This window comes from Magallana gigas, chromosome 6 (assembly GCF_963853765.1).
Source record: "Magallana gigas chromosome 6, xbMagGiga1.1, whole genome shotgun sequence".
Classification (NCBI taxonomy): Eukaryota; Metazoa; Mollusca; class Bivalvia; order Ostreida; family Ostreidae; genus Magallana; species Magallana gigas.
The window spans coordinates 16419526-16434746 of record NC_088858.1 but is presented as its reverse complement, the minus strand read 5'-3'; the positions used below and the strand labels follow the sequence as shown (position 1 = coordinate 16434746).

At 36.2% G+C, this 15221-nt stretch overlaps 1 protein-coding gene across 1 annotated transcript; it reads left to right on the top strand.

Annotated features, from left to right (window-relative positions):
- The first annotated feature begins 1541 nt into the window (after window positions 1-1541).
- On the top strand, window positions 1542-12695 carry LOC105338759 (uncharacterized). Its single transcript, XM_011444410.4, has 5 exons — window positions 1542-2990; window positions 3187-3330; window positions 3698-3882; window positions 6024-6251; window positions 10314-12695. Exons 1-5 carry the CDS (start codon window positions 1778-1780, stop codon window positions 11676-11678), a joined length of 3135 nt encoding a protein of 1044 aa, XP_011442712.3. The 5' UTR covers window positions 1542-1777; the 3' UTR covers window positions 11679-12695.
- The last annotated feature ends 2526 nt before the right edge of the window (window positions 12696-15221 follow it).

Sequence of the window (15221 nt, the reverse complement as noted above, 5' to 3'; positions counted from 1 at the left end):
TTTTTAAGTGTTATTGTCGTATGTATTTATAAAGGATTAGACACAATTTAATTCTAATTAAGTTCATAGCCCCCTCCCATTGCATTTGGACATTTTTACAAGTTTAAACACCAAATAAAATGATCATATGTCAGGTTTTGGACATATCAAATCATTTGGTATAGGTGTACTTATATTAGGGACAGCGGAACAACCCATCCGATTCTAAAAGTTGATTAGATAATTTAAAGACAGATCGTCTTTCTTCCTAATTCTTACTGGTCAGGCCACAGTTTGTACCCCGGGGTGGGAGGGGTTGTCGGATAAGGGTGGTGCAACTCAATAGAGTGTGAAAAGATTATTTTGTTGATGAAATGTGTACTTATTTTTTTTAAAACGCATATTTTATTCATCATAATTATTCGGATTAGAATAAATATAAAGGAGGATATAATACCGCTATGACTTGTTTGTAAAACAATTTACTCATAAGATATTTTATTTTAAGTTTAATAAAAGCTAAAGGCACGTCTCGATATTCAGAATGTGAAAGAAGGAAAGTTTCCGCTATTTTTTTTTCTATGAAAAGATAAAACGCGTTGCCAAACCTCTAATATGTTACCGGGGGGGGGGGGGGGTGGGGGGTGGGGGGGGGGGGGGTGATGGTAGTGGTAGGCTAGCTCGTTTCTTTACTTTTTATATGCATTTGTTTTTGCAATGAAGTGTATGTTGATATTGTTGTTATAATAATAATTTTACTATTAGGCGAACGTTTCTCGCAGGTATACAAGCGCCGTAAACGCTCAAGCGAAAGTACCGGAAGGGGGGGGGGGGGTGTTGGTTAGCTGGCTTGAAGTACCACCCTACCCATCGTTGAGCACGTAAACTATACATGTCTGAACTAGTTGTATTTACAGGTTGTGTGATATTATGATCAGTATTTCAAATGACCACTTTCATCACTAGCAATGGCGGATCGAGATTTTTTTTTTTTTTGGAATGGGGAGGGCTAACCACTGCCTCCATGCACCCCGCCCCCGCTGAATCTGCTATCGACTGGCATGTTGTTATCAGTATACTGCACACTTTATTCACAATAACGTTTTCTTGTTCAATTTTTCCAAATTCTGTTTACAGCATTCTTGAAAGGAACACTAAAGGAATTGTTTCTCATTTTGGCGGGCTCCGGCAGTTATTTTAGAAAAAAGATATTTTTTTGTACGGTATACATGTACTTACTTAACTTATCTATCACTAGAAATAGAATTTATATTGTGTTACTCAAATCCGCTCTAACATATATGTACATGTAGGCTATAGCCTATTTCACAAAATTACTTTCTCACCGTCCCGCAAACAGCTGCCGAATAATCCAGTAATGTACTGAAAAGAAAAAATAATATGTCACTGTTAATAATTTTATAACCTTCCAGACACATAAATAAACTAGATATGTTGTTTTTATGCCTCTGTTAACTCTAAAGCCCACAATGAATTGTTCTGAAAATGGTTTAAAAGTACCACAACGCATATTCGGCTAATTTCAATAATTCGCGGTAGTCGCAGCTTTGTGACTGCGAAATCCTTTGTGAGCAGCGACCTCTGACGAACGAAAAACAGGAAAATGAATGAATGTGTTCGCGCCATCGTGAACTACGGAAACGTGCGAATATTATACCAAAGAAATTTTTGACTATTGTCAAAAATGAGATTATTTATGACCAGAGAGACAACTGAAGATATTTAATGTGGGAATTTTCTTGAAAAAATAAAAATATACGGTGAAGTCAAAACAAACATGGCGGACACTGTAGGTAATGTTATTGATATGAATGGAACGCATGTGTTGGATAATGGTACCATTATAACCACACAGGACATGGATGGAACAGTTGTGACCGAGGTTACAGATGAAGACATCATCCAACAAGCTTTGGACGAAGCGACGGGAACGTTTGTTCAAGCTGGTGTTGAATATACAACGGGAACGGATCCCGAGGCGCGTGTGGAGGAAGATCTCATCGCTAGTGTGGTTCCCTCGGAGGCATTTGTCACTGAGGAGGAGATGAATGGTGAGAGGGGACAGTTAGTGATAGACGACGGGTCGAACACTGCGTTTGATGGAACGACAAACGACAGTATCAATGACCAACTTGTTGTGACTGCCTTCAGTGAAAATGTGGCTGAAAGTGGGGAGAACTATTCCAACTCTGAATATGCAGTCGTAAAACCTGACTCTGATTTTTCTCAAGAAATGGAGACAGATAATATGACCAATAATTCTACAGTCGTCCCAAGCAGTGTTCAGAACAATGTCTTGAAACTTGACACTTCATCGGGTAGAATCAGTGTGACTTTAATGCCATCAAATCAAGCTAGTGGGGCCCCTTTAGGTTCTAGTCAAAATCCAATTCGAATCATACAGCAAGGGAACCAGTACACACCTATGCAGAATCTGTCCGCTGAGCAACTGCAACAAATAATGCAGGTCGTTCAGCAACAGCAAGTGGCAAAATCTTCTACAGCAGAAGGATCAAGCATTCTTTTTAATCCGCAGACCAACACACGAATAGTGTACAGGGTGATTTACCCTTCAGAACTTCACAAAAATTCCCCTTCCTCTATAATCAAGACAGTTGGGGGGAAGAAACAATCACAAGGGCAGCAAACACAGACTTTGGTTTTCAGCAAAGATGGTCTGAGGAGACAGTACAAGAAGAGAATGAAAGAAGATGAAGAAGACGACGAAGATCGTTTCGAGGCGCCAGATCTCTCCCGAGAAGAAAAGGAAGAGAGAAAAAAGCACCGCCCTCGCACTCGCTCAGGGAGAATTTCAAAACCCCCAAAGCACATGGTGAAGGACTATAAACATCTTCATGTGCTGGATTTTGAGGAAGAAGAGGCAGCTGATGATTCTGATGGAGGATACTCAGACTATAAATACAGTGACGATGAGGAAGACGAGAATGACCATGTGATTGAGGAACAAGAGGAATTCACCTTTTCCTTAGGTAGTTGGAACATAAACATATACCCAGTTTAAAGTAAAAGGGAGTCATAACAGACTTGTCATCAAACCATGAAAGTTATGAAAAAAATCATTGATTTCAGAAACTTTGATTTTTCATTCATTTTATTTAAACAGATTTTTTATGTTTGTCTAATATTTATACCAATGAATTAATTTTGAATGTCTTTCATTGTCAGGATTTGGATCTACAGGAAAGCCAAAGAAGTTTCAGTGCTCTGTTTGCAATAAAGCCTATGTTGGACAAGGCAGCCTAGAGAGACATTACCGGTCACACCCAGACCATGCCCCAGAAGGAATGCAATTTACAACACCAGTCTCTAGTAAATCTTTTTTACTTCAAAATGAAAGATGTTGTTTAATTTCACCAATTTAAATTCATACATAATTTAAATATACAGTGAAATAAGGATTCTTTATATATTGATGACTGGCTTCTTTATATATATATATATATTTAAGCATCATCTTTATTAGTAGCTGTATTAGCTATATTGATAGGAACAAAAGACCGAGGTTATTGGGTTTATATGTTTAATTTCTTTCATAAAAATTCAAATGAAAACCTGTATAAAGAAGTCAGATTGTTCTTTGATACTGCAAGTCTTGTCAGAGATGTACACCACATATTCAAAAATATGTAAGATGTTGAAAAGTTGGATTGGATGTTACTTTCCTACATTTAAATAGGCATGTCCCACAATGGATTCAACAGTACAGGTAACATGTCGGAGGACAGCAATACCCAAGATTCCACCTCCAGCACCCCACCCCGCATCCCCACCTCCAGGGGGTACTACCCACGAAGGGGAGGGAGCAGGGGGAGACCCCCGGGTCCTAATGCAGCACTCAGACGCAGGTCTAGACTCCAAGATGTAAGTCTATATATGGCTGACATTCTGTTTGTCAGGAAACATCATCATATATGAAATTCAGTAAAGTAGAAGCCATTCTAACATGAACATGAATTTTGGGTTGTTGTATCAAAAAGCAACGTGACTGTCTTTTTCAGTAGGCCTTTCTGTCACGGCTCATTGAAATCAACACGATTTGTCCGACTCTGAAATTTTGCCTATATAATTTGTGCATGTTTTGCTTAAGACCAGACATATATATTTGAAACATATTTAGTGGCATATTGATTGGATACATACCAGTAATAATATGCAACATTATACGAAAAACAAATGAGTTAATTAATTTGTTTAAAACACATTTCAAAAGTGATTCATTTTGGGAATTCTCCACTTGTTGCTGTTCTTGTTTGGCTAGCTGAAACACAAAGAAATGTTTATTTCTCTCAGCAAGGATTGATCCCATTTTACTATTCCTGGCATGAGTTTCTGGTGTGTGTAAACCATGACCAACATTTATTTCTTTGTCTCTTATAATTGAGGGATAAAGAAAGTTAATAGCTTACACTACAGAAGTTATAAAGAACAAACTCGGTTGGACAGTACCGTATTTTTCGGGGCATAGGCCAGTATTTTTTTTCTCCGATGAGCGAGCCCCGGCCTATCCCCCGGGCTCGGCTAATCGTAGACTCAGAGTTGAAAAAATTAAACAGTAAAATATAAAATCCACTGTTTTTATCCATTGTACTGTTGTAGCAGTTTATTATGAGGGTTGGTTTTTTTTTCATCCGTTTGAACTATTGTTTGATAGTTGTCCCGTTGATAAATTTTGTAATGACATCGTGAGTAATAAAATGTACAGTACTGTACGAGGTATTTCTTTACAACCCCAATCAAAAGAATTTTTTTCCCACGTTCGTGTATGAACCCTGGAAACTATTATTGCGCAGTAAAAAAGAAAACAAAACCGGGTAGAATGTAATATGACGGAATTTTTGTGAATTCTTCATGTCTGCGTTCATGGGAATCACTGGTCTTAGGTGTAGAATAAATCAAATGCTTTGTGTTTTTACAATTAATTTTCTGTTGGATGAAATAACGGTATTCTGGTGTCGTGTGTATATACAAAGGTGTGAAACCCGTGACTAAAACACAGCCTGGGGGCACATAGTCTAGTGTACACCGTTACACTTCATTGCATTAACTGTGTTTTTAACATTACAACTTCTCTGCATAACGGCAAGTCACTATTTAATTAACTAATGGAAAGAACACAAATTAAATATTTTATGTTTGGTATTTCGTTTTCTCATTCATAGCGATTACGGGGGATAACTCTATTTGAATATAAAACCACGTGTTTAGCTAATGGACGCCATACCCCGTATTTACAAGTAGCTTTCAAAGTATAACTTGATTAAATGAGATTTAGCAATAAGGTATTAATAAAATATAAAAGGTTTGGTAAAATATTATACTTAGTTCTACCAGACAGAACCACGGAGGTTGGTGTTGCAATTAAATACACTATGTAAAATTACGATACATAACGATACACCGACGAATACGGAAGAGACCAAACAGCCACAAAACACAGATTAATTTTTAAAAATTGCTTAAAATATATAAGCAAATTTAATAACTTTAATTACTTTTTTGACTTTCTACATCGATATTCTGAAAGTATATACTCAATACGATGACTTCCTCAATCAGCGGTGACCGTCATACTTTCATTATAGTATTCATCGATTGAAAATCGGCTTATCCCCCAATTCGGCTAGTCTAAGGATTTCTCTTGAATTTTGTCTAAAAATTAGCAATTCGGCCTATGCCCCACATCGACATATGCCCTGAAAAATACGGTATACGCTTTGTAAACTGTAGGGTTTATAAAAAGTGCTCCAAACCAAAGAAATTCTGTAGCATTTTAAATCAAATCCCTATCATGGGATTCTGAACAAATTGTACAAATACAATTGTGATGTCAGGAGGGTTGATACAAATGATACACATAAAGAGAGACTCAATATTTAAGAGTTAAAAAAAAAAAAGTTGAGGAAAAATTTGACCTTTTTGTTGTGTAATGCCTATAGGGGTTAAAGGTTAAGTCAATCAACATTGCAGGTGTCTTTTTAATATTTTGTTCCTTTTGATTTCAGATGATTTCGAGCTGTTCTGATGAAGATCTGATTGGCTTAGTTTTGCCACGAATAGCCAAGGTTTTCACTCTTTGGGATTTCCTCCTCCTCAAAGTGCAGAAAGGTGTTCCTAGGAGGCCCCATGCGGATGACATTTACAAGGAGTTCCAAACACTGGCCAAGGAGGTGAAGGAAGTCTGTAGCACATTTATGCAGCCTGCTACAGAGAAAAGCACCAATACATTAAAGGTATGTAACATTAACTAAGAATTATAAAGTTTTTGTTAACTTTTGGAATATTTGACTAATATACTCAGGTTTCATCAATATTGGTTGAGTACAAATTTTAACCAAGTTTACCAAAGGAAAAATCTGGTTTTTGAAATGGTGTAAATGGCAGGCAGGTGGCTGCCAAATGGGTACCCCCTTTGAACGGATAACTTCTCCTTCTGTTTTCAAGACAGGAAGTTGTTGTTTTGCATATCAATTGTACATATATCAGAGATGTGGGTTTTTAAAACTTGAATTTTGCCAATATGGCCTATTGAACTTCATGGGTGTTTTTGGGCAAAATACAGCATATAGAGTACCCCATTTCTCTGGAGGTAGTGTTTAGCAATTCAAGGTTGACAAATAGATTATGGATACTGTTCACACAAAAGAAAACCTGGTTTGCTGTCTCATTGACAGCTTTTTTTATGGCTTACGGCCATCTAGTTGCCGGATAATCTTTACGGCAAAGAGTTCAGTTATCTGAACATGCGCGACAAAAAATAGTTCTATTCGATTGTTGCAAAGTTAACTGTTTGATGTTCATAATAAATATATTTAAGCAAGATTATATTTTCCATATGTTATTATCACTTATGTTATTGTAACCATTATGAATTGACTTTATTTAAACAAACTCGAAATCTAACGCGAATGAATATTAACTGCAGTGTTTTCCGTAGGCCGTTTTTCTATAGAGGTATAGGCCCCCGCCATGCATCACACAGTGCCGCCATGCTTTCCGCTATGCATACTTACATGTATTATAAGCAAAAAATCTTTTCCCAATTATTTCAGATCCTAACAGTTATAAGTAAATGTAAAGTTGTCGTTATTTATTTCAATCTTCATAAAAACGTTTGCATCCGCAGAGAGCGTCGCTAACTTCGATCGACATCGATCTCAGCAAGGGGGAAAGTGTTTAACGGTTAAAGAACTGAACTTATGATTGAGATATATTGAAACTGGGATTATAAATCGGTAATAAATGCATAAATAGAGGGGCAATTACTACTTGTTTTAATATAATGTGCCGTCTTCGACACCTCCGCCATTATCGAAAGTTGGGGATTTTCCAAGATCTAGAAATAGCACAATGTTCCCTCGATGGACTTACCTTGGTTGTGCTATGATTGAACTGTTTATTTGTCGTAAAAATATTGAAAACTTGAGACCAAATGTACTCAAATAAGAAAACAATATGCAGTTAAGCTTGATTGCAAGTCATATACGGAAGCGATGTCACATTACTATAACAGAGAGACATCGTATAGTATGCCTCTGTAAATGACTGTGTACATATGTCATGTGAAGAGAGACTGACTGCAAAGTTAAAGTGCAGTAATTAATTTTAATTAAATTTGGTGTCAAAACAAGTTTGCTGTAATTGCATAGTTCTGCCTGTTTCTTGCCCCCCCCCCCCCCCCCCCTCCAAAGAGTTTATATCTCTGTACAAAGGGAAAAAATAAAACAGAAGGTGTTAGAACTGCCTTGTGAATCTATATTTCTTATAAAAGCTTGTGAAGGTCAGCCTCTTGAAAAAGTAGAAAAAAAACCCCGAAAAATATGAATAAATATACATTTATGAAATACAAATAAAATGGAATAATACTTAATTGTTGGTGTAGATTTCATTAGAATTCATTAATGATAGTACATAACATGCAGTACATTTCATCATTTGGTTATATTATTTTTACGCGCAGTGATTTCGCGCTGGCTGTGGCGCTGTTACGTCGCACCGTGCACCAACTCTCGCGCAAGTTCATAGTGCGTAGAAATACAAGGTATACTGATATTTGAGAGCATGTTGGTTTTAAGTGTTTTTGTGTCCTATATAGTTGAATGAATTTACAGTTAATATACTTCAGTCATTGGATAAAAGAAAGAAACAAATTGTCTCATATTGGAGTTTGAGTCTGACATCATCATTATTATTTTATGCAGTCTATGATTTTCCTAAAAGCAATGGGGGTTTCAATCAATTGATAAAAGAGGCGTCTAGATTTCAATCCTGTCTGTTTCGGTCACTAAGGTTCGACCAATCAACAAATGGGGCATGTTGATATTGGTCCTGTTAGTTTTTATAGATCTATGAATTACATGTAGCTAGTTACTTTCTATAGAGCTATAAATAAACTAAAGTTTCCGTTAGAAATAGAGGGAATCATACTCGATCCATGTAAATATAGTCATTTCAAACCCGTAAGCCATTATGGCCCTTCAGGCCTTTGATCTTGTCTGAGAAAATCAGTTTCAGGATATGTAAAACCCGAGTATAATAGTTGAGTCACAAAGTTTAATGTTTATTGAAAGGCAAAATCTAATGGCATATCATTTAATAGGATCATTGACTGTTATACTCGGGTTTTACATATCCTAAAACTGATTTTCTCAGAGAATATACACGAAAATTAACCCCCACGGATATTAATGAAACCACGTGCAGCACATGTGTATATGCAGCAATGTTAAATTTGCGAGTTTTAAGAACAAGAACTTGACCTTGGGTTGTCCCCATTAAACAGAAATATCCTGATTGATATGAATCAGATATTAATATTTATAGATGTTAAAAACACTCCTTTGTTCATTCTTGATAGTGCAAGCACTTGACCATTTTTTTTCACTGATTTCATAATGTTGTTGTCTAAACTTGTTCCTTATTTGAATAATGCAAGTGAAGGTCAGCAGTATACAACATTTGAGCATCATTCTCATGATTTCTTGAAATGGTGTAGTACACCTAAAAATATTTTAAGAGTTATTCCTCTTAGGAAGTATAATTTACAATTTATCAACTTTACAAGCACTAGAAAAAGTGATTTTCATACTGTGGAATTATTAGAATTTGCGGTGGCTCAATTTTCGTGGTATTTGTGGGTAGCCCTCGCTCACGAAGTTATACCCTCAATGAAAACTAATCATAAAAGGTTTGGTTTACCTACTGAAACTGAAAACTGATTCATCCACAAAATTACATCCCCACGAACAAGCAAAAAATCCACGAAAATTGGCCCCCACAAAATAAAATGATTCCACAGTATACAGCCTACTCCGAATATATTGAAATTCAGGGGACCATACAAATTATTTCAATATATCCGTATTTCAATATAAGCGAAATTGACTGACGTGAAGCCGCCATTTTTGAAAGTTCAATCCCAATGTAAGCATAGAAAACCAAACCCAAACAAATTATTTGGTCATCATTTATCTATTACAATAAACGGACTACATGGAACATTAGTGCTTGAAAGTTTGATTAAAATTATATCCGAAAGTTTTGTAAGTTTTATTTTGTTACTATCTTAAACCTCATAATCTCGGATTGCATTCTTTTAGGATTTAGAAAATCACCAGACTCAAACGCTTCAAATATTGCTGAACGCTGCTTGTATATCATCGTAGTGTACCCGCGATAATCTCAAAATCCTTAGCTATTTCGAATTTAGGCATTGTCCTTTCATCAATAGCCATAACTAGTTTGTATTTAGTGTCCCGAGATAAGGTATTTCTTTTCCTTGGGGTTGCCATGTTACGTCTAGCATCAATACATCCGTAGCATTCGTAAAAACAAAAAATTAAACAGTGAATAAATTTTACTTTTTAATAGAAGTAAAAAACACACATGAAGAGAACTTATCAATTCACACCTTTGTATATCAGCCGGTCAGTCTGGCATAATTACTGTCATCAACCATGACGACAGCCGCCAGGGAGTGCTTCAATATAACCGTTATAAAAACAACTAATTGTCACCTTTGTGGACCGATCAGTGGCTTCAATATAAGCGATATTTCAAAATAACCGATTTCATTATTTCAAAATAAGCGGAATTTCAAATAAGCGAGTTCAATATAAGTTGAGTAAGCTGTATATTCCATTGATATTTACTGAAAAAAACCCAAGGAGTTGTTACTGATTATCTTCTAATCTGATCCATTAATTTTCAGAGTTCCTTTATAATTTTCTCTTTTAAAAATTTCTTTGGTTGATTGTGGATGAAAAATTTTGTTAATGAATTTCTCTTTTTTGTAGATAGAGGATGAGAAATTGGCGGGTGCTGTAGGCCTGGAGGCAGGTGTTTACGAGATCAAAGAAATGCCTGCCACTCAGGAATCTATTACATTCCCGCCCAGAGCTGCTATAGCTGTGAACTCGGTGAACAGTGCAGTGAAACGTAACCTGAACACAGTGATAAAAGATGAGATCTCCTCTCCCGCAAAAAAATTCAAACCGACAATGACAGGTCTGATCCCTGCCTCTCCATCTTCATCGTCATTATCGTCTCAGAATTCATCCAACAGCAGTATTGTTGTGCATCCGAGCTCTGTTACCACGGCCAATAAGAAGATGACCCTCTCTAACAATGATCCTGCATTGAATAACCTTGGAAGATCTTCCAACCAGACCCCCATTGTCATCCATCCAATTTCTTCCTCCACAATGAGTAAGGCAGTGGCCAAAGTGAAGACGCAAGGCACTGCTGCCTTATCCTCAACTCTGAACTCTCAAAAACTCATCATTTCTCAGTCCCAACCGTCCGCCCCGATTCTTGTTCAGTCGGCTTCTGCTCGGAGTCGAGTCCAGCCAACTATCGCGAGTGGGGCACCTGTTGTGGTGCAAAATGTGCCCCATCAGGTCATTTCTGGAGGAGTTAGTCTGTTAAATAAGGTGAACAAAACCACTCCATCTATCTCCTCATCAGGAGAGACTAAGATTGTGAGAATCGTGTCACCAGAAGGTCTCATCACTTGTGAAACTCCAATCAATTCAACTCCCACAGCTACCGTCAGTCAAGTGGGTAATGGGGCTAGGAATACAGTAACTGTCACTCCCTCTGTTGTAGTACAAGACAACACTGGTATTGTGAGAAACTTAACTGTCACCCATACAGAAGCTGAGACTCTTCAAATCCCTAACAGTATCATGATTTCACTGCCAACCACAAGAGCAGATATTCAAACCACAAGTGCGGACATTCAAATAGCAAATAACGATGAGGAGAGTTTTGTTACAACAGATTTCATTGGCTCTACTCCTGGCGCATCAGAAAACCTAATGACAGCAGAAGCAGTCAGCATAGATGGAACTGCGCAAGTTGTCGGTGAAGTGGAACAGACCATGGAAGATGATTCACAGGCTCAGGAAGGGCTGATTCAATATGTGGATGAATCCACCCTGGAGGGGTCAGGACTTCAAACCAACCAAATAATCACCGCCTCCAACATATACCAGACCCCTGATGGGTTTATCATCATTCAGAACGAGGATGGCAGCACGGTACAGCTCCAGGGAGGGGATGGGGAGCCTATCCCCCTGGAGACTGTACAAGCCCTGCTGGCAATGGATGCCGACGGACAGACCATCCTACAGACAACGGAATCTGAGCTCGTTCAATGAGGAAAGGAAAAAAAAGTCGAAGGTTTCTCAGGACTGATGAAGTGTTCATTGTTGGTCTTCACAAGCACATGTCATGTCAGTTTTTGATAGATGTAAGATGAATTTTATCTATTCATGAACTTGAACATTAGTGGAATTCTTTATAATTATTACCAAGTGGTTTCATTTCTCTTATGACATGCAAATTTAAAAAAGGAAAAAATACAAATTTTTGTCTGTGCAATTTTACATCAATTCCACCCTTTCAGAAAACAAACTGCAGTGCCCTGCACTTAATGGATTTGATATTTTGTATGAATCTGAGAAATCCAAAAATCTCACTTCCTTGTTGATCAAAACCGATAATTGCTAATCTTCAACCAGGATGTTGATTAAAGTTATGTCATTTGAATAAAAAAAGTTTTGAAAGAAAAATCCCCGGGAAGTAAGAGTAAATCCCCACAAGTGTGCTGTATGACTATAATAGCATCATTATCAAACTGTATCTGTAATTTGTAATGGTTGACACAGTTTTTCTTCTAATTTGAAACTTTTTTGTTAAAGATCTGTGTTGAGATGTTCATTGCTATCAGTTTCGGTCTTAGAATGTAAAGATGACCACCACATGCAAGTTTAGTTTAGTAAATTTCTCTCAGTCAGTTAATATTAGTATTCGATGCCAGTTTAAATGCTGTACAGAAAAATGTTTATCCTTATATGTGTGTTGACGGTAACGTAATTTTTTTTTCCAAACTGGAGAAAAAATATTAGCAATTTTAAGAGATGTACATATTCATTTATATTGCAAGAAAGGTGAATGTGCACCATGACTTGTAGAGGTTATTTATTACTGCATTTTTAATTGCCATTCACTGACTTGTCATGCGCAGCTACATATTTGCTTTATTTATGATGATGATGATGATAAAGATTATAACTATGATGACAAGGATAATATTTCAGACGTGGCTACTTGTTACCTGTGCACAGGTGTATTTAAGTTTATAATGAGAGAACAATAAACATCTCACTATTTACTTTTCTTGTGTTGAGTTGTGGAATCAATGTGAACAGATAAGAGGACTGGATTGTCATGGCCATTTTTAGACTATATACTGTATACAGGGTTATTTTCGCCTCCTGTAATTTTCGCCCTTCTACACTTGCAAGCAGTTTTTCCCCGTTATTGAATTTGCCTAGACACAGTTGTGTTTAAAGAGAAATAATTGAAGAAATCGGAATTCGCCAAGTCTTAAAAAGGGGCGAAAATAAAAGGGGGTGAATATTTCCCTGTATACGGTATATCTTCTTTAAAGGAAGAGCTCTGTTTAAAGAGATCGAAAAACAAACATTCTTTAAATGCTAAAATACATCAAATTTTCATTACTTAATAATATTTTATACCCAAACAATTAATATTTAAAAAAAAGTTGAAGATGGACATGACTGCTAATTTGTTGATCACTCAACCTCCTTAAATCGGTGTTCCTGACATGGTTTAGTTATTAGTGTCAGCTGATATAGGGTCAGACTAGTGAAAAGAAGTTACAATATCTTTCTTAAGAGAATACCGTAGTCCCTCTATGTTCATTTTATAATTGTACAAACTCAAATGAGAATTTTAAATTTGGGGAAAATATATGCGTGGCTTGAATATGTACATGACTAATATGTTATTCTTTTTAAGATGTATGGGAAAGTTACTCTTTAGTGGAACGTTAGATTGCGTGTATTTATTCTTGTACTAAATGATTGTTTTCATATTGATTTCAGTACATTTCGAAGAGACTTACATTTCTTAAATATCAAAGCACGTTAAATAAGCTTCTTAAAGTTCTCTAAAAGCGAAATTTTAATAAAATATTTAATGCAAGTATCCCATATGGTGGCATGGATCTGCCACCACTTGTCAGATAATTATATTGACTTGTCAGATGATTTTGTCGACTTGTCAGAGATTTATGTCAACTTGTCCGATCTTTTTGTTGACTTGTCAGAAAATTATTGTATTGCGTAGAAACTCAATAATTTGTTGTCAAAGCGTGTTATTGCCACTAACTGTCATTTACTTGTCATCATAATTATATTACAAGCCGATATAAAAATCTGATAAGTTAACATAAATATCCGACAAGGCGACATAATGATTTGACAAGTTAACATAATTATTTGACAGAAAAAATAAAATAAAAAAAATATATCATTCATATTATACGTTGACTTGTCAGATAATGATGTTGACTTGTCAGATATTATGTCGACTTGTCAAATAATAATTTCGACCTGTCATATAATTATGTCGACTTGTCAAATAATGATGTCAACTTTTCAGATGATTATGTCGACTTGTCAAATCCCAATGTCGACTTGTCAGAAAATGTTTGTCAACTGGATGGCACAAATTGGGCGTGGAAACGTTTTAGTGTTGACTTATTCCAACACGAGAATAAGTGACAAGTCGACATAATTATCTGACAAGTCGACATCAAGATCTGACAAGTCGACATGGATATCTGACAAGTGGTGGCAGAACTATGCCACCATAATCCCAAGTTTAAAAAACCACATTCAATTTTTTATTTGCACATTATTCATGCTTAGGACCAAACTGTTTAGCTGGAAGAGCAATCATAGAAATACGAAAAATCACAGAAGTAATTGCACCCTATCACTCCAAAAATGTGCTCTCTCTAGAACATTCGTTATATTGCGTAATAGTTTTGAAATATTCCAAGGGAAGTTTATTTATTGTTATTAGAAATAAACAACTTGAAATAAAGATGTAATGTACCAGTTTAAATCCATGTGTTCAAGGCAAAGCGATTGAGAATCAAGATAGCAACGAATTGTAAGGAAAGACACTTCAATTCACATTTTCTGTCACAAGTTTATTTTTTTTTCAACATGCATCGTGTGTCCTGCAACCAAACAATAAAAAAACCAAACAATGAAATTACAACTTTGGCCATTTTCTTAAAAAAAATTTGAAGGTTAAATGCGTTATTTTTTGACAACCTCGCGTAGGGTACGTTCAAAGTCAATCTCGTTGCCTATTTTCAGCCATTTTTGATAATTTAGTTATTGTATCTAATACCAAACCGCACATTTGTAAATGTCACATCGTAAATTTTGAATTTAAAAGTTTGATGTTAACACAAAATTTACAAAATTAACATCCACCCAGTTAATCCAAAATTTACGATGTGGCAGCGAAATAAGTAAATGTGTCTAGGTTAACTCATTTGAAGACTGATGTGAAGTGTTATGTACGGCGTCTGTTCGTTTGCCCGTCTATAAACTTTGCACACATTCGGATTCTTCTCCAGAACGACTGCACCATATTCAACCGGACTTGCTCAATAAGCATTTGGGTGAAACTTCAAACTGGGTGAAACTGAGCTGCCACGCTTTCTTGAAAAGATGTCAATTTATGAAATAAAATAAATAAATACAAATTTGAATGTCTTAAAATAATGTTTTGTAAAGAGCAAATGTACCAGAAATGCTATATTTTTTTTTATAGTGGAGCTTCTCTTTGTAGCATAGATTGGAATCTATGCAAAC

Coding starts and splice junctions, on each gene's coding strand:
- LOC105338759 (XM_011444410.4), top strand. CDS start 1,778: ATGGCGGACACTGTAGGTAATGTTATTGATATGAATGGAACGCATGTG. Junction 3,883..6,023: donor GCAGGTCTAGACTCCAAGAT/GTAAGTCTATAT, acceptor TTTTGATTTCAG/ATGATTTCGAGCTGTTCTGA. Junction 6,252..10,313: donor AAAGCACCAATACATTAAAG/GTATGTAACATT, acceptor TCTTTTTTGTAG/ATAGAGGATGAGAAATTGGC.